We start from the raw sequence: 27,993 nt of genomic DNA, 5'->3' as shown, positions 1-27,993 counted from the left end.
CAGCCCGAAGGTTAATAACTGTGGAAGTGCACTTAGAACACTACGACGAGTAGTCGGCTGTGTTCTAGAGGGGACCGTCAATGCCAAGAATAAGAAGATGACTTTAAGCCACTGTTTCTACAGCAGAATAATGTAAATATAGTGAAAACAATTGAGCAATCAGCAGGAATTAGTTAAAAATAGCTTCAAGACTATATACCCAGACAACCAAAATGTACGCATAACGAAATCACCTGGAGGCTTTGTATGTGCAAAATTTCACTTATAAGATGTCGCGAAAAGGCCTTCTACGTGCAAAAGTGGAGGCGATATGCATGCATATATTATGTGATAAATAATAACAAACAATGCGAGTGTATAAATATTCAACCGAATTAACCTGTGATCTTGTGCGACTTAACTTATGATAATAAATGATGATTTGACAGCTGCTACGGATTGATTCGACTTACTTTGTACGTGTGTACGGGACGAAACAAAATGTACAAATTAACTCAGAAAAGAAGTGTTTTATGCGAGGAAACTCATCAATCTGACGAGTTTATCCATGGTGTTTTGCGAGTTTGATGTAATTAGTATGAATAAACGAGTTATAACGTGAACTTTCATGCGATATCTGGTTGTCTGGGTATTAGATTTTGAACGCTCTTACAAGCCCTGAGATACATCGAAAAAGACGTTAACGCTTCTTATACAGTTCTGGGGGCCCTTTGCAAACTACTTGCTTGGAAATCATAGAGATTTCTGGAAATCCGTAGGAGATGATGGTTCCTTAGTAGTATTCGAAAAGTGGACTCCTGTGCTTATCATCACCTTTAACGTTAATAACCATGGTTTATGACAGAATCAACATTTCTCTGTTGATAATAAATCCAATCAATTTTTAGGCCATTCAACCCCGTGGTGTTCTCGCTAAAGACTTTCATGATTTGTCCGATTACCCTCCGTAAAAAAAAACGAAGAAGCATAAAGGTGGTTAGATCCAGAACGGGTAGTCCGGTCACGGCCATGGAAATCCTTAAACCAGAGCCAATTCCAATGCCAACTGTGATTTACGAGGGGCGAAGGCAACGCCACGGCTACCCAACGAATAACGACGACGAGTGCACTGACCACGTCATCAATCGCGGCGTGGGGTTCATTCAAATGCAGTAAGCAAAATCATCGAAGCAACCCATTGCCCGCCCATCCAAAAACGAGCACCCACTCAGAGTACACAGTAAAAAAATAACAAGGAAAAACTCCGGAAGTCATACTCACATCTATCTCGGCGCCCGCAATCGAAAAGTTCCGGTACGGTGGACTCCGACCCTTGATGTACTCGAATATTTTATTGCCACTTTTCAGGAACGTTACCTTCACACAGGGAAATTCGTGGATGTTGTTATTGGTGTTGTTGTTGAACCCCAGAATGGTTTGTTCCGAAACCATTGAACGAAACGTGAGGTCGTTCCGGATGATATGAGAATAGAAGAAGAAAAAAGATGGGGAAAACAATGAGCAGATGGAGAAAGTTTGATTTCATTGCTCAATGCTGAGCATTTCCAGCACAAAACGCAAATCGTGTGGCTATAATATCAAAATCCTACTAAATTTCCTTCACAACGTTTTATAAAAAGCCTATCAAAGGAAGGGATTTTTATAATTTGAAACTCTAAAAACATAGCATAGTCAAGACTGACTGATCATGTCTATGGTTGCTACTCTGTGATTGATCGGAACTGGTAAGAATTGCAATTCGTGTCAAATTAATAAGGGATGGGACTTTTGGCTTATTTTAGCTGCTCTCATATTATTGATCAATAACGGCGCCGGCCAAGTCCTTACAGTCAGTTGGGATGGGAAGGAATGTTAGTGTGTAACGATTGTTGTTTAAAGATACCGAGAATACCTCTGCATCTCCACAATCACCAAGGGAAGGGCGTTGATAGTAGTCAGTTTGAAAATACCATTTCTATTTGCGTTTCGAGCTGGAAACGCTCGCTTCAACAATGGGGTGGTAATTTTGGCGCGGGATTTTGCCCGGGAGCTTACCTTGTAGAGGATATCTGGAGCGGCGTCATTCTCACAGTACAGTGCCACTTCGCTGCCCCGTTCGACGTATTTTTTCACCGAAAGCTGCACGTTCACCACTGATTGTCCGTCTGTGGAAAAAAAAACAGAAAGAAAAGGAAAAACAACAGATTATTGATTGGTTTCAAGGTTAGAGCGATTCAACGTCGATGAAACGGAACACTTGACAGGATGACCTAAGTTTAAATAAATAATCATCGTTTATGAAGTTCAAAAGCTACGGTAACTCGATGCGGTTCAGTGATACGAATCAAATTAACCATCGCCAAGAGAAGGGGCCAAGAATGTCATCACAATGCCACAGTGGGAAAGAACAGAATTAAAAACTGCTTGGTACACCAATTGGTAGATATTTTATCAAGTGCAGATTAACGGGAAAATGTCCATTTCTCCTTGAATTTTTACCTTTTCATGCTTGTAGATCTGGAGACTATCTTCCATAAAACTTCGTAAATCGAGGTTACGCTAAATATAGGGTAAAATATGACAAAACAGACCACTCTTTCAAAAAATCCTAAAAGGTATACATCCGAGTCCAATTACATGTCCAGTTTTGCACACTGTGCAAAGCCAGTTACAAAAGTACACGTGGAGTCAATCATTAAATCATCAATCATTTTGTCATCAAGAATGGCCGTTGTCGTCGTTTTCCCCAATCATTTGCATATCATCCTTGCATCATTTTCTTTCCCACCTCCACGCACATTCGCGCACAAGGTAGGCGAGCAACTCGTTTCCCGTCGAAACGAGCATCGAAAATTTAATTTTAATGATATCTTCCACTTCCAGGAAAGGAGGATATTTTCGTTCCCAATCGTTTTCCATTTTTCTCTTTCATTCCCCTCCGGATTGACACATCCTGTTCCGGGAATGAATTTGTCGATCTTTCTTCGGAAATTATCGACCAATAGAAGAGAGAGAGAGCGAAAAAAAAGTTGACTTTGCTTCGAGTTTGCCATTGCGGCGGGACTTCTTCGAAGTTTGATTGGAACTGACACTTTGGTTGACCACGTGAAAAAAGCACTTAACGTTCAACGGCGAACTGACAGATGGGGCAAGAAAAACAAGAAAACCACGCGCGTTTATCTAGTTGGCCATGAAACGAAATGACGAGATGGCGGTAAATGGAGTGACGTACGGCTTTCGAAGAGTCGTCGACGGTAATCAGTTTTGCTCCAGTTGATTACGATTGACAGCCGTGCTAATCGAAGTAATAGCCGAATTTGATTATGGACTCGCGTTAGTCATGTGAAGTTTGATACGATTTGTTCACACCATGTTCTAACGTTGCCAATGAAGGAAATTTACCGACCAAAAATGACAATCATTGAATGTTTAACCCCTCTACCGGCAGCTTCATTTTTTCCCGCAAAATTCAAATTCAAATCGTTATAACTTTTTTGTTTTTCAATATTTTTGCACCATTTTTTCACAAGCTCTCAAAAAACTCTTCTAGTTTCAGGATCTGTGTCGATATTGATCATTGGTCATCTGGTTTTGAAGATATTCCAAAGTTCCTTGGGGGACCGACCCGTAACTAGAACCCCCCGTTAATTTCTCAGGCTACAGAAATTTAATCGTATTCGGATATTCACTCTTCGGAACAATACATTAATGAGAGTATGTTGTGAAAAAATGAAGGAATTTGGTGCATCCGTCTTTAAGTAATGACCATTTAGGTTTCTGGAACCACGCTGGCCAAATAAAGATCTTAAAAACTTAAAAAAACATCATATCGTAATCGTAATCTTCAAATATCTCCAAGAATACTGAACCGATATGTATGATTTTTTCAGAGAAGCTCCTTATTACCTGGCAATTTTTAGCTCATATTTTATTTTTTATTTTTTTTGATAAATTGATCAAAAACAAAATGGCCGCCAAAGACATTTTATATGGAAAATGTCGGTCCCCCAAGGAACATCGGAATATCTTTAAAACCTAAGGGTATGCGAAATACCGAATGATTCCGTCAAACAGGCTTCGAAACGAAATTCCGCGGAATTCCACGGAACTCATACAGGCGAAATTTTTATTTTACGGTTTCGTTTCGTTTCGCCAAAATGTCAAAATATTTTCGCGGAAAATTGAAAACAAACGGAATGAAACGGAATTTCGCGGAATTTCAAGTTTTGTTTCGAACAAAAATGGCATAGCACACGCTTCTAATTAAATATAGTATATTGCCCACAGAAATTGAAAAAAAAAACCTTTTAGCATTATTATCGCGGGTCAAGAGTCCTCAATGTTGAGCATGAGCATGAGTACAGATGACCGTACAATTCATAGTTGCTACTCCGTGATTGATCAGAACAATGGAAGTTGCACAGAGATTGAATGAATGGGGCTTGGGATTAGTTAGCCATTCTCAAAGTGCACAAATCGAGAGCTCAAATTTTAAAGTCAATAACGACGCCGGCCACGTCCTTACGGCCATCGGGGAAGGGAAGTATTGTTAGTTAGACAACCGTTGTTACTTCAGACCGAAAAATCTTCTGCATCTTCACAGTTGTCTTGGAAAGGATATTGGGATAAGGATCTGGGAGTCACCTTTGATTTGTAATGCGATCCATGATATATTCACGCCTAACCAAATCCGTGGTATAAATCGATAACAGCATTGTACGACAAACCACTGCCTGTTTCTTTAGATATGTGCTCTTGATTTTTTGAGGTATGCCTTCGATTCATTTTAATTTTAAACGAGGAAGATGCTTACATTATTTTGTATTAAAAAATCAAGCTAGGTTTATTCATGCCTCCTCCTCTATTTAATTTAGGCCAAATACAAAAAGCATTTTAACGGATTGTTTAATATTAGTATCGGAAGCTAAATTCCGCAAGGCATTTAGTTAATCTTTACAAAATTGGGTACCGACATCAAAGTTTCAAAGTTCTATAGTTTCAGTTGATTTTCATGATTGTTTTAAGGAAAAATCACAATTTATAATAAAAAAAATCACGCATTTATTATTTTGCATTTAATGATGATTTTGAATTAAGATCAAAATTTGTTGAGGTATCTAGGGTATTTCGAAATGGAAAAGTACAACGCTATGTTTTTTGCGAGAAATCATTAAATAAGGTAAACATAAAATTTCGCTCATTGAAAGACGGATTGTCTGAACGAACATGGATGAACTTTTCACTCTAATGCTTTGTTTTCCAGGTTCAGAACTTTTTTCATACTTTTCAAAATACTTTTAAGGTTAAAATTTTATTGCTAATCTTTTTTTAAAGTCAGTTTTAAACTAAGAATCTTGAAATTACATAAACTCACCAAAAACTCAATTCTCGCAGAAATCGTCCAACTCAAGGCAATTGCTTCACAGATTTTAAAATACGCTCATTTATCCAATATTTTCTCACGAAAATTACCTTTAGTTATTTCCAGATGAATTAATCTAAAAAAAATTTTTCTGATTGAAAGATACAATACTAAAACCCTCATCGCTCAGCGAATACTAAACGGATTCAAATAATATTTTGTCAGTATACTGGCTCACATATTTAGTTTCTAAAAGTGGCCAGAGGATTTCGGAAATGTTCCTGTGGCCGGAGTTATTCCGGTGGGTCACTGGGTCAGGTCGGGTGAAAAGGGTGCCGTGGTTTTGTGCCCCTGTAGGTAGGCAAATTTCAAGTCACAGATAATTTCCGGAATCGTTCATAAAGTTGCCACTATATCGAGCAGTTTTAAGTGAAAGGCATCCGCGTTAAACTTTTGAGAAACTACTGAATTTGATAACCATATGTCCTGCATTTGCTTATCCTTCAAATAATCATTTTCAGGTCCCCGGGCGCCTCAAATTTATGATAAAGTGGCCAATTTGTATCTAATCATCTGTTTCAAGGATTGTGCGATATTTGCCAGAAAACCATTCGCCAGAAAACTATTCGCCAGAATGACATCTGCCAGAAAACCATTCGCCAGAATGTACCATTTACCAGAAAACCATTTGCCAGAATGTACCATTCCCCAGAATTATTTTTCTTGTCGATTTTGATCATGAAATATCTCGGAATCCAAGGATTGCCGTCACAATATTCGACTTGTGTCACTTTTCACATGTTCAAAAGCACTAAATTGAACAAATAGTACGGTAACTATCTCGTTCTTCTCATTTTAAAATTTCTGCTAGTGCACAGAGCGAAGACAATATAACACTGTTATTCTACATCTCTTGCGAGATTTTTTGGCTATGAGGTTTTGATACAATATTCTAAGCTGTTTTACATAGTTTTAAGAAAATTTCATTTCCTGTCACCGCGAGCTGTTCTTTATCAGAATATTGTATTGTACAGAATTTCTCGTACAACTACCAGATAGTTTTTGCTTTTCAATGGACAGTTTATTGGGGTTGTGCTACTTTGTCCCGAATATCGATAACCCCGAATGTCGTCTCCCTGAAAACCACTTCCCTGAATACCCCGTTTTCTCAAGGAAATAGGTTCCTCGAAAATTTTTTGGCACTCATAGTTATCAGAACTTATTGATTATTTCAGGCTGATGAACGGTTCATATGAAATGCACCCTTCTTTTTTGATCAGCGGTTCTTTAAAGTTTCTCCGACCTCAGCATTTTTTCTTGTTTTCTTTATCATTCTTTCTAGTTCACCACTCTGTCTCTGAAGATTGTTTCTTATCCATTTTGAACTGCATCTATTTTGGGGCCGTCCATGAACCACGTGGTCGTTCAAGAGGGAGTAAAAGTGGGTGGTTCTATCATAATACCACGATCCATACAAATTTTGGGTCATTCACATATAAAAATCTGATCCCCAAATCATGATTTACAAATCATGAAATTCTTTAATTGGTTAGGTCATAATATCAGGATCACAAATCATGGTTCCTGGAATCATAATCATGATTCTTCATTAGTGTAACATCCAGGGTGAAAACACAAACCGGTTTGCTTTGCTTCAACTCATTCGTATCGATCACCCATAATTCAAGATAACAAAGTGGTTCAGTGGTAGAGTACGTGCCTTTCAATCGAAAGGTTCTTGGCTCAAATCTCAGTGCATGCAATTTTTTTATTTTTATTTTTTTTTATTTCGTCGATCATAAACGGATGTGCGACTCAGCATTTTTGGCATTTGAATCATGATTTCGTGCAATCAGCAACAAAAAGCATAACGCGTGTGTTGCGTTACGGCAATCTGACTCATGATATCATGAGTCCAAATCATGGTGTATTTTCATAAGATAAAAACACACTGGAATCATGACAACATGAGTCATAATCTTGTTTTTGGATTCAGATTTCTTCCCATGTTCGGGAGAATGGATTGCAGGAAAAATTGTCATTCGGGTATCTGGCGCTCGGGGAAATGATATTCGTGGGAACAACATTCGGGTAAAAATAGACCAAAAGGTTTTTATTAATAATGGTCACCTAAATATCAGTACATGAAAAAGTATTCAAAAAAGAGTATTTGCTTACCGCTACCTGACATGTTTTTTTTGGCAAATAAGAATTCTTCATTCCCCATATAAAGGACGTTCTTCTTGATTTTACAACTGTCTTACTTGTCTAAAAGCTCCTGAAAGTTGTTATAGTAATTGTAACTTTGGTTCGCGAATGGAGGCATTCATTACTTCATCGAACGGACGGCACAAATAGTTGCAACGTATATCGAAATCTTGTAAATATCCAATAAACTAGCTCTTAAGAAGCAACAAAACTTTTAAGAACAGCTTATGATGAAAAGAAGGGAGCACCACTTGTGAAATATTCCAAACCATAATTCCCTGTGAAACTTGATAATCTTAAAAAAAAAACATTTAATTGAAACTGAAAAAAAAACAGAAAGATGGAATTTAATAATTATAAAATAGCATAATCTCATGCTATAACATCTGTAGAATGATAGTTGCAACGTATATTGAAAAGAAGCAACAAAACTTTGAAGAACAGCTTATGCTGAAAAGAAGGGCGAACCGCTTGTGAAGCCTTTTAAACCATAATACCATTTTACAGGGACAACATATATTTAAAAAAAACTTACTTTACAATCCGTCATGTTAAATATCCATTCTTTACATCAGTAAGCAGTATTTTTCATACATAGTGAAGCAGCTTTTAATGAATGCAATCGTTATTCTACTGTATATTTTTTTTCTTTCTAGTTCCACGGTCCCCCAGTATTAAGTGTTGCTTTTTCAATTCATATTCATAAAACTTGAAATATTGCTATTGATCGTTGAATGCTCGAGAAATCGATATTTTTATTATATGTACCTAGTCCAACAATTAGAATATGGATATTGGAAGCTGGCTCACTAAGTCAACGGTAGGTTGTGTCCAAGAGACCCTGTACTTTTTGAGTATTTTCTGGCAAATGGTTTTCTGGAATATGGTACGTTCTGGCGAATGTCATTCTGGCGAATAGTTTTCTGGCGAATGGTTTTCTGGCAAATATCGCACAATCGTTTCAAGATTATGGGAACGTATTTCAGTGAACTACTATGTTTGATCTCTACTTCAAGATAATTGAAACGGTTTGATATCCAACAAATCTATAGCCGGTTCTTCCGGGCATTGAGTCCGAGTAGCCACACCTGGTACCATCTAAACGTTGAAAAACTCTTCAGTTGAGATGTTGATTATCAGATCTTAATGATTTATGCAAATTAAAATGAGTGCCATTACAAATAAATAAAGCTAACTTGGCATGTCCCAAAAAATCGCCCTTTTTAACCCGACTTGACCCAGTGACCTACTAGAATAACTCTGGCCACAGGAATATTCCCGAGCTCCTCTGGCTACTTTTAGAAACTAAATATGTGAGCCAGTATACTGAAAAAATATTATTTGAATCCGTTTAGTATTCGCTGAGCGGTTAGGGTTTTAGTATTTTTGCTTTCACTCAGGCCTATACGGGTTAAGTTCCGCCAGCAATATCTTTTGAAATTTATTACTCTTGCAGTTCTTTCAATTATAATTCATGGATTCCTCAAATTCTAATTTAATTTAATACTTCAGCAAATACTACAGCAATTTTTTCTTCATCTTTCTAGCACAAAAAAATTGACTGTCGGTAGTGGGGTTGAACTACGGAATCAGCTTAGAAGATAGTCAATGAATCAATGTTGTTGGTGATAGTATTGCGCATTTGTTTTACCACTGGACTATCGCAGAAGTTTTTACAAGTGCGGAAACGCTAATGAAAGTGCGTTTAAAGAATAAGTGCTCTGAAGATATTAATATGATTCGATGCAATCCCGCACATTTATTCGCATTTTCGCACTTATGAAGCCGCACTTCACTGTCCAGTACTTAACTACGCTGGTTGGTCAACTGTAGTTTCTTGTTGATAATGGATTGGCTTTTCACTCTTGACAAAATTAAAAACTGTTAGTATGTTTCGTTCGACGTACACACAATATGTACAAAAATTGAACTAAACGCGGAGAACATATGAATTCTGCACACAAATTTATAAAATAATTTTTTTTTTTTTCAAATTTATTACACGGTTTGCTACTTAATTCAAAATTGTATTATTCAATGGTATCTCGTCGCTAAAAGTTTTCTAAAATCAAGTTATATTTATCAGGGTTTTAAAGTAGTTCGAAACTGACTCTTATCCATAATAAATAATAAGGCATATTATTTTTAAGTCACATAGTACCTATCTAAAAAGGAGTCTGAGAAAAAGCTCCCCCAAAGACTGTGGTCCCCGGGCCCCCTCATTTGTTATTCCGGCCCTGCTCAATGCACAAAGCATAAGTACATGTGTTCAATATGCTTAAAAACGAAAACCATTATTTCACACTTGTATTTAATTAATTAGGCTGATACAAATATTAATTTTCTTTTATGTCTCCCCCCCCTTCAAAAATCCGAAAATTTTGAAGGGGAGAAAAAAAAGATTCCTCAGTTTTTGACATCAGTTAGGTTTTTTCAATTTTGAAAGTTAAAAACAACTAAAATAATTAACCAGAGGACGTTTGATAAAAGTTTAACAATTATCGTTTAAAATAAAAATTCGAAAAAATAACTTTTTTTTTCCTTCTTATTATTTTGTTCCTTATTTATTTTTATCCCCCCCCTCGTACCTTCCAAGTGGTCTCGGACATAAAAGAAATTTAATATTTGTATCAGCCTTATTATTCGTGGTTTATTGGCTAACCAGCCAAGTGGAAGTTTAACAACTACCAAAACACTAAATATAACACATATTTGGCAACTGGATTAAAAGAACAAATTGATGTGAAACTTGAGAAAAAGTTTCACGTCTTCTCGGTGAGAATCGAACCCATGACTGTTCTCTGGATAGGGCGCGTTATCTCTACATCATGAGAGGACTCTTGGATGGGCTTCTAATTCTTCCGAAAGAGGTGTGCTTTGCGAAAGAGGACCACGTGATTATTAAGCTGAAATCGAATTCAGGTTAAATTATGCGTCCATGAGTCCTCTCGTGATGTAGGAGTAATGCACCCTATCTAATGAACAGGGAGTCGTGAGTTCGATTCTCACTGAGAAGACGTATAATTTTTCGCTAATTTTACATTAATTTGTCCATTTAATCCAATTGCAAAATCTATGTAAAGTTTAGTTTTTCGGTGCATTATTTCATGTTTCGTAGAAGTTAGTGACATAACATCACCACTATATGGTTTTTAATTACATTGTAAGGTATATCTAAAAAATAAATCGCTTGTGGGCTTAACTCAACATTTTTGTGATTGTTTAAAATGTTTGAAACTACTCCTTAGTTGTAATATAGCACGTAATATAATTAAAATTATGTAAATCCCGATGGGCTATAAAAAGACCCTCCTTTCATGATAACGCTACGTGTTTGTATACCAAAATTACTACTACACAAAAAAAATTCGCGAAATATTCAGAAAAATTTCGTTTCGTTTCGAAATATTCCGTGGTGATTTGAATTTCGTATCGGATCTTACGGAATATTTCAACTATTCGTTTCGTTTCGCTACGAACATTTTTGAAAATTCCGCATATCGTTTCGTTTCGTATCGCCATTGAAAATACTTATATCGCATACCCTTATTAAAACCAGATCACCAATAATGAATATCGACACGGATTCCTAAACTAGAAGAGTTGTTTGAGTACTTGTGAAAAAATGGTGCAAAAATATTGAAAAACAAAAAAGGAATAACGATTTGAATTTGAATTTTGCGTTAAAAAATGAAGCTGCCGGTAGAGGGGTTAATATGGCCATCAATTTCGTACACGGCATAATAATTAACAAGGCAGGCTCTTTACTGATGTAAATATTGAATTTGATTGTAAACATGTGACGTCACTCCTATCGTACCATAACCATCCGAATCACTAGATCATTTTTATCAAAAATTTGTTCGAGATGGATAGAAATGATGTCGTCAAGTAGCTGTCACTTTTCGGAATATATCGCCTTCTCAATATAGTACACCGTGCTGGTTATAGAGTGCCTGTAAACAAGAATGACGTCATGTTCCAATTTTGACAGGTCTCCGGATCAATTGAACTTGGATTTATATGGAAATGACAGTTCACCCCAGTGTAACCGTTTGGTTACAAATTGTTGATTTTTGTTTTTATTATTTATGCTAAATGTCGGACTTTTCACGTTCTTGTGCAACTACAGTAGACTATCACAGTAGTGATAGGGTCCTGTACCGCTTAAATGTCATCGCCGCTACCAATAAGGAATCATGTCCGAAGGATGTTATGGAGCGAGATGGCATAAGTTAAAATATGGAATGTGGGAATTCTTTAAAAGGACAGCCAAATGGGCAATTTCGGCCTCTTTTAGTATCAGGCGTCCGTGAGCTGTGAACAAGTGTTTCGTGAGTGCAGTGAAAATTGAAAATGATTTCGATCAGGAGATATTATCAGAAATCCTACGAAGGATTCCATCAGGAGTTCCTTAAGTAGTCCTTCTAGGGATTTCATTGAAAGTTCCTCTAGGGATTCCATTGACAGTTCTTCTGGGGATTTCCTCAGAAGTTCTTCTAGGGTCTTTTTCAGAATATCCTTCAAAATTCCATCTAGAATTCCTCCAGGGATTCCATCAGGATTTTTTTTAGAAATTCCACCTGGAACTCCTCCAGAGATTCCATCAGTAGTTCCTCTAGGAATCAGAAATTGTTCTAGAGACTTCAACACGAGTTCGCCCAGGAATTCTATCAGGAGCACTTCTAAAGATTCCATCAGGAGTCACACAAAGAATTTCATCCGAAGTTCCTTCAAGGTTTCCATCAGGAATCCCTCTGGGGATCCAATCGGAAGTTCCTCTAGGAATTTCATTAAGAGTTTTCCTGGAGGTTTCATCAAAAGTTCTTCTAGGGATTCCAGCAGAATATATTTCAGCGAGTCGATCTGGAATTCTTCCAGAGATTCTATCAGGAGTTTCTTCAGGGATTGCTACTGGAACTCCTCTAAAGATTCCACCAGGAGTTCCCCTAGCCATTTCATCAGAAGTCTCTCCAGAGATTCCACCAGGAGTACCTTCAGAGATCCCAGAGTACCTTCAGGAGTTCCTTCAGAGATTTCATCAGGAATTACTCCTGGAGATTGAATCATGAGTTCCTCCAGGAATTATTTGAAGAATTCGTCAAGGAATTCCATCAGGATTTCTTCTAGGGATGTTGAAAAGAGTTTCTCTAGAGATTTTATCAGAAGTTCCTTAAGAGATTCCACCTGGAACTCCTCCAGGGAATACAGCAGTAGTTCTTCTAGGGATTACATAAGAAGTCATACTAGAGATTTCATTTAGCAGTTCCTTTAGAGAATCCACCTGGAATTCCTCCAGGGATTCTAACAAAGGTTTCTCTAAGCATTTTACCAGGAGCTTCCCAAAGTCTTCTAACAGGAGTTCTTTTTGGAATTTCAACATGAGTTCCTCCAGGGATTACATCAAGAGTTCCTATTAGGATTTAATTAGGAATTCTTTGGGGACTCCATTGAGAGTTACTTCACAGATTCAATTAGGATCTCCTCCAGAGATTACTTTAGAAGTTTTTTCTGGGAATTCCATCGGGAGATCCTTCAGAGATTTCATCTGGAATTCGTCCAGGGGATTCTATCAGAAGTTCATCCAGGAATTATATCAGGAGTCTGTTGAGGAATCAGGAGTTCCTCCAGGAATTATTCAAAGAGTTCGTCAATGTACTCCATCAGGATTTCTTCTAGGGATATCATAAGGTGTTTTTTTTTAGGGATTCTATTATGAGTTCCTTCAAAAATCTTATCAGGAATTCCTTAAGGGATTTATTTAGAAGTTCCTTGAGAGATTCCATCTGGAATTTTTCTATGGAATCCTATGATGATTACTTCTAGGGATTCCATCTAGAATTCCTCCAGGAATTATATCAGGAGTTCGTCTAGGAATTCCATCAGGATTGTATAATATATCCTTCGATTATAAGGAGTTTCTCTAGAAATTCTATCAGGAGTCCCATCAAGAATTCATTAGGAGTTCCCATAGGCATTCCATCAGGAGTTCTTCCAGAGATTTTATCTGGGATTTGATCAGGAGGTCCTTCAGATATTTCACCTGGAATTCCTACAGGTTTTCTTTTACAAGTTCCTCTAGGGATTCCATCAGGAGTCCCTTCGTAGATTGTTTCTCTAGAGATTATATCAAGATTTTTTCTTGGGATTTCATAAGGAGTTACGTTAGACATATCATAAGGAATCCTTCCAGGGATTTAATCAGGAGCTCCTATAGGGATCTGGTCAGCAGGACCTTCAGAGATTCCATTTGGAGATCCTTCAAGAATTACAATAGAAGTTCCTCTAGGGATTACAGCAGATGTTCTTTTAGGGCTTCCATCAGGAGTTTCTCCAGTGTGTCCATTAGGAGTACACTCAGAGATTCTACCTGGCATTCCTACAGAAATTGTATAAAGAGTTTCCCTAGAGATTCCATCAGGAATTCCTCCAGGGATTACATCAAAGCTCTTCGAAGGATTCTACCAGTTTCTCTAGGGATTTCATCAGGATTTCTTCCATGGATACCATTGAGAATACTTCTGAGATTTTATTATGAACACTTTCTGGGATCCCATCGAAAGTTCTGTCAGAGATTTTATCAAGAATTCTTCGGAAGGTTCCTTCAAGAATTCCCCAAGGGTTATTCTGAATTCCATCAGGCTATTCACTATGAATTCCTCCAGAAATTTATTGAGGGATTCTATCAAAAAAAAAAAAAATCAGTAGTATCTCTTAGGAATACTTCAAAAGATTCCTCCAGGAATTCTTCGAAGGAGTCCTCCCGAAATTCCTTAATGAATTCTCCCCATATTTTGTCAAGGGATTTCTCTCGGAATTTTTAAAGGATTCCTCTCGGAATTCCTCCTGGAATATTTTCGATGATTCTCGGGGGTTATCAATAACTCCTCCAGGGATTTTACCAGAAATTTCTAATTTTGATTTAACCACCGGAATTCCTTCAGAGATTCTAAGGAAATAATCCTGGAATTCTTCAAGGGATTGCTCCCGGAAAATCAGGAGTTCCTCTTGAGATTCAAAAAAAAAAATCCTTCAGGGATTCCACCAAGAATTCCATCAGAAATTCAATCAGAAATTCCTTCAAAAAATCTTCAAAGATTTCCTCTAAGGATTCCAATTAAAAATCAGCCGCACAAATCATCTCGGGATTCCTTTAAGGATTTCCCCAGAGGATTTTCCATGGATTTCATCTCAAATTCGCCCAGGTCATTCTCCAGGATTTCTATCAGGAAAACCTTCAAAGATTTCGACTGAAATCCTACGGTTCTACTAGCAGTTCTTCCAGAAACTGCATCAATATTTTATCCGGTGATTTTATCGGGAATTCAAGAATTCCTCCAGAGGTCTTTCCAAAACATTGTGGAAAAAAAGCTCTAAGGATCCCGCCAAATCTTATCTAAAGATCCCATATGGAATTTCCAATTTCCAATTTACTATAAAGATTCAACGACTTCACCAGTTTTTCTCTAATTATTTCTCCAGTGATTTTCGAGAGAGGAGTTTATTAAGAAATTTTACCAGAAGTTCTTCCAGAGTCAACATCAAAGTATCGCCAGAATTTTCAACAGAAAAATATTTCAGAGTTGTTGTTTTTTTTTAAGGCACTCTGTGCTCGTGGCCACTACTGTGCCGGAATCAGTTGATCTGTAGCTTCTTCTTTACCGATACAGATCTATTTTCAACTTATCTATATTTACATCTTACTTTCATTCTCTCCTACTCTTTTACTCTCACACCGAGCAGGTAGGAGAGAGCTCTGCTGTAAGTGAGACTAGCTGCCTGCGAAGAGGGTCAGTTTGTCTCAGTCACCATCTGATACTGACGGAGGATGGATGTGCTCCCCAAAGCACGGTCCTCCGTGAGGCGTCTTCTGGTGGCTGGACGGGTTTTTTTTTGTGGAGGGGCTGGGAATCGAACCCATGACCTTCCGCTTATGAAGCGGAAGCGTAACCTCAAGGCTACAGACCCCCCTATATCAGAGTTGTATTGTATTGTAATCCATTTGACACAGTACAACGAATTTAGGCAGAGCGGATCCCTGAACCCATCAGACACCTTCAGCATAAAGCCAAGTTGTCTATTTGCTCTGGAGATGACATCGTCATAGTGGTAATTAAGAGTTAGTTCCTCTTCTAGAACGACACCTAGGTCACGAACTCGTTACACATGCTCAAGTGTCGTCCCTGAAAGCTTATACAGAAATTTGATTGAGTTTCGCTTTCTACCGTACGAGGTGACCTGACGACTGGTTCCGGGTGGTAAAATCAGTGATGCATCATTGATGAACAAAGAGAACAACAATGGTCCAAGGTTGATGCCTTGTGGTACTCCAGATATATTCGTAAACGATGCTGATTCGCATGAGCCTATCTTTACACAGAGCGATTGATCCGTAAGATTATAATCGAACCAATTACTAAAACCGATGGAAACTCCGCATTTTCTAAGTTTCTGGAGAAATATTCGGTGATCGACATGGTCAAATGCCAATTTTGCTAGAAGTCCTTGGAGGAACCACCAAAGAAATCACATGAGAAATTTCCTGAGGATTCCCTGGAGAAATCCCTAAACACATCTCTGGTAGAACTTTTAAAGCAAACCCTGAAGGACTTTCTAAAGGATCGTCTAAGATTGATGGATTCCTTTGAAAGTATCCTGCAAGAAGTACTGGAAGGAGCTCCTGAAATTTATTTAGGAATCTTTGGAGGAATTTTTGGTGGATTCCTATAGTAATTCCTGAAGCAATCTCAGGACAAATGCCTCATAGGGTCTCACATTAGGGATACTGTGAAGAACCTATCATGAAAACACTGGAGGAATTTGTAAAAGAAATAATTGAAGATTCCAAAAAGAATCCTTACCCTAGGGGAACCTCACAAAAACTGCGATTGGAACCTCTAAAAGAATTCCTGGTAGAATCCCGAGAGGAAGTTTTGGAGATTTTTTTGCAGTTTTCCTGAGTAACCCCTAAAGGATTCCTGGTGAAATCCTTGAAGAAAATCTCGCTGGAATCCCTGGAGGGACTCCTTGATGCATCCTTGGAGAAATTCTGGATAAAATCATTGTAGGAATTCCTAAAGTAATTCTCTTCCGGTATTTCTGTACGAATTTTCGAAGGGATTTCTAGAGAAAGTCGTGATGCAATCCAAGGAAGTTTGTTTGGATTAATCGTTGAAGAAATCCAGAAAATCTTCTGGAGCAATCTGTGAAGGAATTCCAAGGGAAATCACTAGAAAAATCTGTGGAAGATTTTTGATGAGGAATTCCTGGTGGAATTTCTGACGCAATCTTTGTAGTAATTTCTTGAAGGGATTCCTTGAGTCATTCTTTTCGGAATTTGTAGAATAAATCCTACTGGAATTGCAGGGAAATCATCTGTTCAGGAATTCCTGAAGCTTCGTTGGAGGAAGTTTTGGTGGAATTCTTGAAGGAAGCATTGGAAGAAATCCCTTGGAGAGTTTTTGGATGAATCTCCGGAGGAATCTGTAGATGAAATACTGGAAAGGATCGCTGAAGAAAACCTTGGTGGAATTTTTGATGGAACTCTTGGTAGAGTTGAAGCAGGAATCCAAGGAAGAATCTCTGAAAAAAAGACTTGAAATTCCTGGAGGCATTTCTGGTGATGAATTTCTTGAAGAATCCCTGAAAAAAATCTGAAAGAATTCGTGACGTGATTGCTGGAGTAATGCGTGATGGAATCCATGGAACTAACTTCTAGAGGGATTGTTCGAAGAAATTGTTATAGCCATCTCCGAAGGAATTCACGGAGGAAGCCTTGGAATACGCCCTGAAGAATTACTGAAGAAATCACTTGAGGAATTTTTTGGGTTGATTTTTGAAGGAATCAGTGGAGAAAATCCTGAATAATTTGAAGAGGAACCTTTGGAAGAATCTCTGGAAGGATGCCTTGATGAATTCCTGAAGGTATTTTCCCGAAAGAGTTCCTGATAGAATCTGTGGATAAATTTTTAGAGGCATTACCACCCCCCGAAAAAATAACAAACACATATCCACTACACTTACCGAGATTATAAAAAACCATGCGAAGAAATTGTCAACAAAATCATAAAACTTATCGTTATAAGCCCGATTCTCAATAAGGCCAATAATCGCATTTTTCCGAATCATTTATTGGCCCCCTACTTAGAAACGGCCAATGATCGGATCTCTGTCCATCTTGATCTTAGCATGGTGAGAGGTCATTGACTCTCTCTTGCTCATTCGTTGAAAACCGAAAGGGCCTAGCCTTGGGCCAAGGCTATGAAAAAAGGTCAATGCCTGGTCGAAAATCGACAATGGGCCAAGCATTTAAAGTCATCATTTTTGCCACATTTTTTTATAGTTTTTAGAATTCAATAGATTATGAACTCGTAGTAATAGATAATCGTCACTCAACGAGCAAGAAATCACATTGATTGATTTGAATACTGAGAAATAGGAATTGAAAATGTGGTGAGCCATTATCACCAAGAATTTTCTCAAAATCAACGATCTGAGGATTGGCCCTTTTGAATTGTTTGATTAACTTAGGGTGGAGTTAATATTTTCAAACCGTCTGAGCGTCTGTGGGCTGCATTAGATAATCTCAAGAGGGGTATTGAGGTTTACAGAAGTTTTCAGTTGATACTTTTCCTAAAAGCATGGATAACATTTGACGGCCAGGAGGGTCACGTATATGAATAGTTTGGGAACCTCTGGGTCTAAAGCAATTTCAAAGAGTGACCATGGGTTCTCAATGTGTTCACATGAATTTCAAAATAGTTTTCATCAGTTCTTATTGATTCCCAAGAGTCTGTCAAGGTGATTCCAAAAAAATCTGAGAGATTTAAGTGGTTTCCTTTAGCTTCCTTTATGTATACCATAATTTTCCAAATGGTATAAATTCGTAGGAAAACCGTACGAAACTCCATTAAGCATGCTTGAATCCTCTAAGACCCTCTTGGAAGCATCTTTAAACGCGTTTCGAAGCACCAATAAACCAATAAAGAATCCTTAAAAAATATCTTGGAAATACTGAGGAAACCTTTTGGTAATATTCAACGGTTCGACCTTATTTTAATTTATTTGGTTTGATTTCATCGGCATATCTGTCTTTTGCTCAAAGAGAGATTGCACTCTCTCTGCTAAATGTTTCAGGAAGTTTTTTGATGGCTCACAACACCCACAAGATTCGACGAACCTTCGTAACAGCTTATCCTGCAATTTGGAAACTTTCACAATGACCTTTAGCCTACTGCGACCAAAGCAGAACAAATAATTCATATATGTGGATGCATCTGCAGCATCAAAACCTCTCTAAAATCAAAGCAATCCCCATGGACTGTCAAGCTCATCTGCGAAACTTTCCCTTCGCCGAAACCACCGACCAGGAAAAGTTTTAGGCGCTCCAATAAAGGATAGCCCCAAAACAACAACTTTTTGAACTAGATGCCTCACATACGCCCATACAAAAACGGGGTCGCATTTATGGGGGTGTGCAGGGGGCCTCCAAAAATCACGAAAAAATAGCTATACAGTCAACTCTCCCTAACTCGATATTTCATACTTCGATACCGTGCTGGAGAGCCTCTCTCTTTTACTCTCTCATGAAATTTGTGAACAATAAGGCCAGTAAAAGTCCAAATCCCATACAAAATCAAAACAGTGCAGAGGCCTATGGACCAATGCACGAGTTCACGAATTTGACGTTTGAGCGGTGCCGTGTTATTTCTGTGGCCATGGCAACGAGTGAATTTAGTACCGCTTAAACGTCAAATTCGTGAACTCGTGCATTGGTTCATGGTGAAAATTGATTTTCATGGCTACCCCGATGGCTCCTTGAATCGCATTTGCACTGATTTTGATTTCTATAACTCGATACTTCCCTTACTCAATGGTCCCTTCAGTATAAAGTTATGAAGAGTTGACTGTTATTAATCTTTCAAAAACATGAAACCAATTCAGAGTTATTATCGATAATTATATAAATAGGGTTATGGAGTCGACTATTTACGGTGTTATAGTAGTTTGAACCTGACTTGAACTTAGAATCAAACCTAGCACAAAAATCAAAATAATTATTAAAGAAATCGTTTTTAATCAGTTCTATCTATAGGGTAAAAAAAGATTCCCGGGAAAATGAGCCTCACAAGGCTTTGGCCCCCGGGCCTCACATTTGCAAAATTCGGCCCCGTACAAACACATTGCACATCTGGGCCCCGTCAGCCGAGTTTTGGTCGCTCGATCAAATTCCATCCAGGCAGGAAATTCCCCTTAGCAGTGTAATTTAACCCCCCCTTTTCGCATCGAATTTGAGCTGAAAAGTTCACGAGCCCCATCAAGAATCATTAGGAGCAGGAGCAGGAGCGTGAAAATGGCCCCCGAAAACCCGGTGCTTCGACAGGAGGAGTTTCGGTACTTTATTACCTTCACGTGTTCATGTGATGATGCAGAAGGCTGCATATATGAGCACGAGTACATTAGAGAGGGGTATAATTTCAAAAAGTTGGCTCAAAATTTGCACGTAACTTGATAGTGTACTCCACATAAAGCTGTGGAGGTGAAGTTTTCGGAATCGATTCCGGGGCGGGAAAAGAGAAAGTTTCGTGTGAAATTTTCCGTGAAGTCAGTCGGTGAACGGGGACACCGGGGAATCGCTTCATCTATCGCTATCGGTGACAATTGACTTTGGTGGCAGAAATCGAATCTCGAATGGTCCATTAATGGGAGGGGCTTTGTGACGATTTCCAATATTGCAGAGTGGGCGAAGGCGGACCAGTTATCGATTCTAGTTAAATGATTATGCTTCGAAATGCTTCCAAAATGCTCAGAGAAATACGTTGCTGACAACAATCTCAAGCCTCTTATTTTCATTTAAATTAATAATTTTGTAAAGATTCGTTTGATAAAGAAATAGAATTAATCAGGAACATACGACAATGTGTACGCTTGGCCGATCAGAAAAGCATAAAAAACACAGTCTTAACAGTTGAAACTTTTATCAACGTTTGTTTTATTGAGATATGCTCATGAAATGTATTCTGCAAACGTTTTATCATAGTGTCATAGTAGGGAGATGTGCTAGTATCCATCGTATTAAGCTTTGATCAGTGAGAATCCGCAATTTTTCCAGCATTGCAGTGAATGTTGTTGACACAAACCGATGCCAAACAATTCTTTCCCATAACGGCTTTCGCATTGTACAAGAAAATTTTGATAAATCTTGATAGTCTTTTTGGAAATGATGCAATTAAATTGCATCTTGCCGTATTCTCAATTCGTCGTCATTTCTGTCGCAATCATTTTTTAGATTTGTCTCACAGCTTACGGCTCACTCTGATATAGCGAGTGGTCATAATACAACACATTAACGCTTTTATAAAATGTTTTGCTAGAATATATAGATCAACGGGCATCTTCCTCCATTCCTTCAGCATGATGAAATATATTAATTAGCTAGAAAATTCATTGTTCGCCATCAAAATTCAGCTCAAATATGTAAACACATTTCCTCTCGACCGAACAATTATGACATTTGCTCACAGTGCAACGAAAACAACACAATCAAAGGAACCGTTTTTTTTAAGTTGAGCGTCGCACACACACTGATGCGCACAAGCTTGCTTTTTTCCAACCCCCCCGCGAAGTGACAGATAACGCAATTTTCACGTACCTACTTTCAACGTAAACAATGGGGTCATCCACCGCTGCCGGCACAATTTTTCACTATGGCAGATCGGAATTTTGTTTCGTTGTTGACGGGTGCAAAACAACGAATGGAATGAAATGAAATAAGGGCGAGTCTGATATTTTCGTCTGCCAATGGAAATAAATTTAATAAAATCACCAAGTTTAAGCACCAAATGAACTTAAGAGCGTACCAATTCGTTCGGTGAAAAGATGAAATGACGTGTTAGTGCTTTGTTTTGCGGAAAAGTAATCTATAAGAAATTACTTACAATACAGCCTAACTGATTTGTGGATCGCTTTTATGCCCTCAAAAGAAAGCGCTGGCCGTAACATAAAATAAAATAAAATATTGTGGGCCTCGTGGCCGTGCGGTTAGTGTCGTTAGGCATACAAGCGCATCGTGTCATTGGGTGTGGGTTCGATTTCCGCTTCAGCCATTGAAACTTTTCGTCAGGAATATTTCTCAACTGTGCCACTGGAGCATCCTTATCCATTGTCTAGTCTTAAGTTACATTCCGTGCAGCTAAATGGCTGAAGACGGTGTCCTTATCTTTTTATTTGAGATCGAATTAAGTCGAAAAGTGATATTTTTTTTATTTGCAGTTTTTTCTATGCGGATTAGAACACTTTTTCTCATACTCACCACCAGAGGTCTAAGTTTCAATCAAATAAGCCTATGAACTATTACACGATAACGTCACGCTACAACTTTCAGCGTGAAGAAAACCTTTACTGCGGGCGATGTATACAGAAAAATAAACGATTTCGTTGCACATTCATCCACGCATTGTTCATCCGGTGAACATTCGTGTTGGCGTGGATGTCATTTTATGTAAACATATTTAGATCGGAAAACAAGAAAAGAAGACCGTGGATAAGTCCATTGGATGAACTATCCAGCTTTTAAGAAGCGGTAATGGCCGCCAAAAGTTAGCTTACTTTCTGGTAGGGATCCAACATATTGACGTTTGGCTTTGGTGGACTTGTCCACCGGTGTGATAAATTCCGGGTCACGTAGATGCTTCCCACGTGTTTCGGTCAAGTGTCAAAATTCTTGGACTGAGTAAATTTAGTGCACCGGTGGATAAGTCCATATCAAGCGACCCAAGTCAAACGTCAGATCACTAGATCCCTTTTTGTGACAGTGGGCCAATTTTTGGTGATATTAGCGTTCGTACAATTCATTCAATAAGCTTGTCTGATTGAAACTTAGACATCTGGTGGTGAGTATAGGAAAAAAAGTGTTCAAATCCGCAAAAAAAAATGTACTGCGAGTGGATATGATCTCAGATTGATTTCAAGCTTATTGACTGTTTAACGATAAACTTGCGACGATCGACGCGCCACCATATTTCATATAACGGAGTGTATTAGAACTAACTTGGAGGTGATGATTTGGAGGTTATTTGGCAATTTGGAGGTTAAAATTCCCTCCTAACAACTAATAACTACAGTCAATTTCCCATAAATTAATGATTATCGTAAATATCTAAGGGATGATTCAAATATTAGGTAACGAAGAAATTTGCCAATTTAAACCCCCTCCCTCCCTGAAGTTATATATGGAAAATTTCAATTTATTATATGGACCGAAACACTACAAAATATCCCTTATCTCCCTTTGTTGTGTTACGTAATATTTTAACGATACCTAACAAATTTGTCTTGCTTTGAATTGTCAAGTGGTCAAAAAATAATTTCGTAAACAAAGGAACGGTTACTATAAGCAACTTACAGCATGCGGACCACATCACACCACTATTCAAAACTCGCTCGTGGGCCATACAAAATCTGCCCGATGACCGTACAACTCCTTTTAGAGAATCGCTATTTGATGATCACTCGTTTATAATGATGTTACAAATGCCAAATAAAAAATGTAAAACTTTTTTTATGTCCATCAAGCATAATTCTAGTTTACGCCCTATTTTAAGCACACTCCATGATTTCATTGAGTTTGACAGTACCACGGACCAACATTTTTCGGTACATTGACGTTGTACTGCAGCTGTCATGATGCTCCTGGGTTGCTTTTTTCAGTACGACGGATTGAACTTTGTTTACATTCTCAATTTTACGCGGTCGTTGAGGGAATTTCATAAAATTTCGTGAATTACAGAACTTTCACGGCGTGTGGTTAGAATGAAATCCTTCAGTAAAGAAATACGAAAGTTTTCCATAGTGAAAATAAGTGCCCGGCGAAGTAAGTCACACAGAGGTGCGGAAAGAAACTTGTATCATAAAGTGGTGTGACTGGTGTCGATCGCTAAGTATTTCTCTTTCGTCCATGCGATTTCGGTGAAAAAGTGCAAAGTGGATAATTGAACTGAAGTTATTTATCGAAAAATAGTAGTTTCATTGCATTTTTTGTGTACAAGCAGGTCCGTCCCACTTGGGCTCAGATTGGGTACCACTTCTAGTACTGCATTTGGTCCCTCGGTAGTGCAAAAAGTACCCAAGTTTGACAGATCGTAGTACACTTTTCACGGCATTCTAGATTACCTTATGAGCCATAAAATTTTGGGCAACGGCAAGGGATATGGAGGTCTTTATTTTGTCGTTGGTACAAGTGTACGAACCATAACAGCCTTCACAAAATTATACTTGGAAAATGAATCTATCTTGCAGGTTAGTTTGAAAATCCACAGTAGTGGAATATTTTAAGTTTGATACGACGAATAATAGTGCTTACAACGAAGTAGAACGAAATCCTAGTTCACGGAGGTGTGCGGACTGCTGAACCAGTTTCGAAACGTCGAATGTGCTATGCGGCTGCTTCAAGCTTTCGACGGAGTGCACACTAAAGGTTAGCCGTTTTCATTGTAAATTCCATATAAACTTCAAATGGCGTGTGCACAACCAAATTTCTTCCATATCACTTCAAATGGGAGCATGATTTTTATTATAATTGATACCGTTTAAGCATAGGGGAGCAAAAATTCAAAATTAGCATCAGTCTAGTGACCAATTTGTATCTGTGCCAAGCTTATAGGTACGCATTCTAGTGCACAATTATGTTTGATTTCTACTTCTCAAAAATTGAAACGGTTTAGTATCCATCAAATCTGTAATCGGTTCTTCAGGGCATAACGTCCAAATGGCCTCATCCATTACATTAAAAACGGTGCAAAACTCTTCATTTATAATGTTAAATATCAGATCTTAATGGTTTATGAAAATTCAAATGATTGTCATTGAAAATAAATAAAGGTAACTTGGCATAGGGGCCTTCTTTAGCCAAGTGGTTAGAGTCCGCGGCTACTAAGCAAAGCCATGCTGAAGGTGTCTGGGTTCGATTCCCGGTCAGTCCAGGACCTTTTCGTAATGGACATTTCCTTGACTTCCCTGGGCATAGAGTATCAACGTACCTGCCACACGATATAAAAAAAAATTGTTAAAAAATACTGTGTTTATTTATTAGCGCTACTCTTTTTACTGATATGATTTGGGACCCCTCCCTCCCCCTCGTTACACATCGTCACAAGTTCGTAAAGACCCTCCTCCCCCCTAAAATGCCACGTCATTTATGGACGACCCCCAAGGGTAAACCACTGGCAGACTGTGCAGAGTGCAAGAGCGGAAAACGTCAAGAGCGTAATAGAAGTGCAGATGCGTTTCGAGGGGATGAATGAGTGTCAAAAATAATCATTTTAGGTGTTATTTAATTCGTGAATGAACCCTTTGTAAGGCATCCCGCATCCAAAGCCTCCCCTCCATCAAACGCTCGGGAGTAAAAGAGGTATTTTGATCCCACCCTGGAAGCTGCCAGGGCTTTAGACCAGCAGCTTGAAGCTTAGGCGGTCTCCGTCTAGAACCGATCATTGCTCTCAGGATTATAAAGCGTTTCACTAATATTGAGCTCAACGGCTGTCGCAGGTTATCCAAAAACTCCTTGGAGTACAGGTCTTCAGATCTTCAAAAATAATCAGTGATTTTTCAGAGGATGACGAACAAGGTTGATACTTATACGGGCCTATTTAGTGGTACTGTACCATGATTTGAGCTAAAAGATTATTTAAGGTTACCCAAAAACTATTTGAAGCACAGTTCCTCAGATCTACTAGCGCAAAGAATCTTGCAAATAAGAAAAATATTCACGTAAGTTAATTTAGTTAGGTTCTAAGGACTGTTCATTCTATAAAGTGGACACCTTGTGCATGCTGTATCTTTTTAATTAATCAATGCAATTTCAATCGGTTTTCTGTACATCGTTTTACTAGTATTGTACAATGTTGTAATAATAAAATATTCTCCAAAATAATTTAATTGCACACGAATATGGAACAACGTTTAGAACGGTCGATTTTTTGAGATTATCGAAATCAATGATTGTTAGAAATTGGCTGGGAAATTCGCCAATATATATATATATTTTTTTTCCGAAAAAGGCTTATTCTTCAAAAGCAACATTTGTCAGAAGCCTGATGGAGAAAATTAATTTATTTTTGATTCAACAATTTTACAGATATAATAAAATCATTTTCCCCGATATTTTTGGATACAAAATTTTAAATTTGAGGGGCACTGATATGAGTGGATTTTTTTTTTGGTTTAAGTTACGTCCTGACGGAAGTGTTGATATAGTATTAATATTAAAAATAGCTTACGCTTTCATAGAGTTACTTAATTAGTCTCCACATCACTTTTAAAGCACAATCGAAAAATAATTATTTTTAGAAGACCTTTCAAAGCATTAAAATTAGCAACACTGCTGTTATAATATTTATTTTATTTTCTACATATTATTTTCATAATACGTTATTCTGAGACTATCAATTGAAATATTCGAAAAAAAAACTTTACAATTTGCTGTAGATCGATAAATATGCGTAAATTATTTTAAAAGTATGAGACTTTTTAGTAAAAGTACCATAAAGAGTAAAAATTGTATTTAAGACTGCGGTTCAAACTCACGATTTAGCTCTCGTTTATACAAATAAAGTTTCCTCAGTAATCTAAACTAGTTTTGAACACGCTTTTTACTTTTCCCTTTTGCTGGGAGTGAAAGGATGGTGTATCAATAAATTTGGGCATAAACAGATAAGTCACCAGTGTTACCTGATGTCAGTGAATGGTGCAATATAATTTATTTTTTTAAGCTACACCTTCAGTAGAATAGTAAAGAATACAAACATACAATTTGTTCATAAAAATAAGGATTTTTGTTTTGCGAAAAATAATGTAAAACTTTGACAATCAGCTTTTCTTAAGAGTTTTTGGAAAAAAAACTATTTGGCTCTTGTGTGACTTCCTTCGGAAGGGAAGTAAAGCCGTTGGTCCCGAGATGAACTAGCCCAGGGCTAAAAATCTCGTTAATAAAGATAAAAAAAAAAAAAAATATTTGGCTCTTCAACCAAAAGCATTTTCTAAGATCTTATATTTTCAAAGCATTGTAGAATAAAAGTTGAACGATGCACATAAAACCAATTACTATTTTATCAATAAATAAAAAAGATATAGCATTAACATAGTGTCCACTTTATAAAATGAACAGACCTTAACAAGTTTTGAGTTCAATTTTTTTTTTTTCAAGCTATCCTAAGGCTCCTTTGAGCACTTCATTTGCTTCATAATTTCATTTGTATTACCACTGAAAAGACATATGCCTTTTCAGTTTAGATTCAGATTTCAGATTTAATGTTTAGATTAACAAATTAGATTAAAGGATAAAGCTATTATTTTTTAAGTTTTTCTGCCCAGAATCCACATGAATCTGTTTGATTCACAAAATAGACCTCATAGATTATCGTGTGAAATTTTCCGTAAAGTTGGCCAGTAAACGGGGATATGAAAACCGCTTTATCAATCGTTGACAATCGACTTAAGTGTCAGAAATCGAATCTCGTATGGCCCCTTTTTATGGAGGGCTTTGTGGCCATTTCCAATCATTGTAAGGACCTGAGCCAGACGTGGAGTCTGTATCGATAATCAATAAATGTCCGGATGTAGAAAAAATGATGCCCATTATTCAGGCTCTAATCCTCTAATCCGAGTCATTTATCTCACGACTGATTCTGCTGCCGATGTGGAAGGGCACTCAATAGCAGTAGCAGAAAACCGATCCGGAATCGGATGATTCCCCAGCCTTTAATAAGAGGAAAACTCGCCTGTTTGCCTGCGGCTGAAAGGCCACAACCGCAACCGTAATTGATCTGGATTGGATAAATCATTAAATCCCGAACCAAGAAATAAACCGCATCTGAAATCCCAACAAATAACGTTCTCCGATCAACATGTGGTAAGGGTAGGAAGGTTTCCGTGCGGTCTTTATGACACTGACTGGACGGAGCCGCCTGCTTGGATCGTTCCATTCCGGAGGTCGGACGAAAGGGATTTCAACTTTTTACCCTGCCTCCTAGATTTTCTTTTTTTATCGACGAGTCGAGTGTGTACGCTTGAGCACTTTTTTGTCTATTGGATGTTATTACGAGGCGCCTTCTGGGATAAACTTTGAAGAAACATGCGGTTATGGATGGATGGCTCAGCAGCCTGCTGGGATCAGCAAAAGAAGGAGAAAGTTGGGGCTCCAAGAGTCACTCATTTTTTCCTTTCTTCCCTTGTCACATCTGGAGGGCGAGCAGATTTTTGGTATGTTTTGTGCTTTGAACTTTTTTGTTCTCAGAAGCAAAAAAAAAAGTCTCAGTCATGCATACATGAGGCGTTTGAAGAAGTTGGGATCCTACCGCCCTGCGGGCAAAGACTACAGCCAACTTTATGCATCACCTTGTGCGACATCGGCAGAAGTTTCTCCAGACTTTGGTTTTAATGGCTCAAGT

At 38.0% G+C, this 27,993-nt stretch overlaps 1 protein-coding gene across 1 annotated transcript in view; it reads right to left on the bottom strand.

Moving 5' to 3' along the window:
* Positions 1-27,993, bottom strand: part of LOC5572379 — a 516,304-nt gene that overhangs the window by 130,199 nt on the left and 358,112 nt on the right. Inside the window, exons 2-3 of the mRNA XM_021838796.1 lie at positions 2,035-2,144; positions 1,261-1,356 (exon numbers count right to left, since the gene is read on the bottom strand). Of these exons, the coding sequence (XP_021694488.1) occupies positions 1,261-1,356; positions 2,035-2,144 (206 nt within the window). The remainder of the gene's footprint in view (positions 1-1,260; positions 1,357-2,034; positions 2,145-27,993) is intronic.

The sequence above is a fragment of the Aedes aegypti genome, chromosome 1, assembly GCF_002204515.2.
Source record: "Aedes aegypti strain LVP_AGWG chromosome 1, AaegL5.0 Primary Assembly, whole genome shotgun sequence".
NCBI classification, from domain to species: Eukaryota; Metazoa; Arthropoda; class Insecta; order Diptera; family Culicidae; genus Aedes; species Aedes aegypti.
This window is presented reverse-complemented; position numbering and strand designations above follow the sequence as displayed.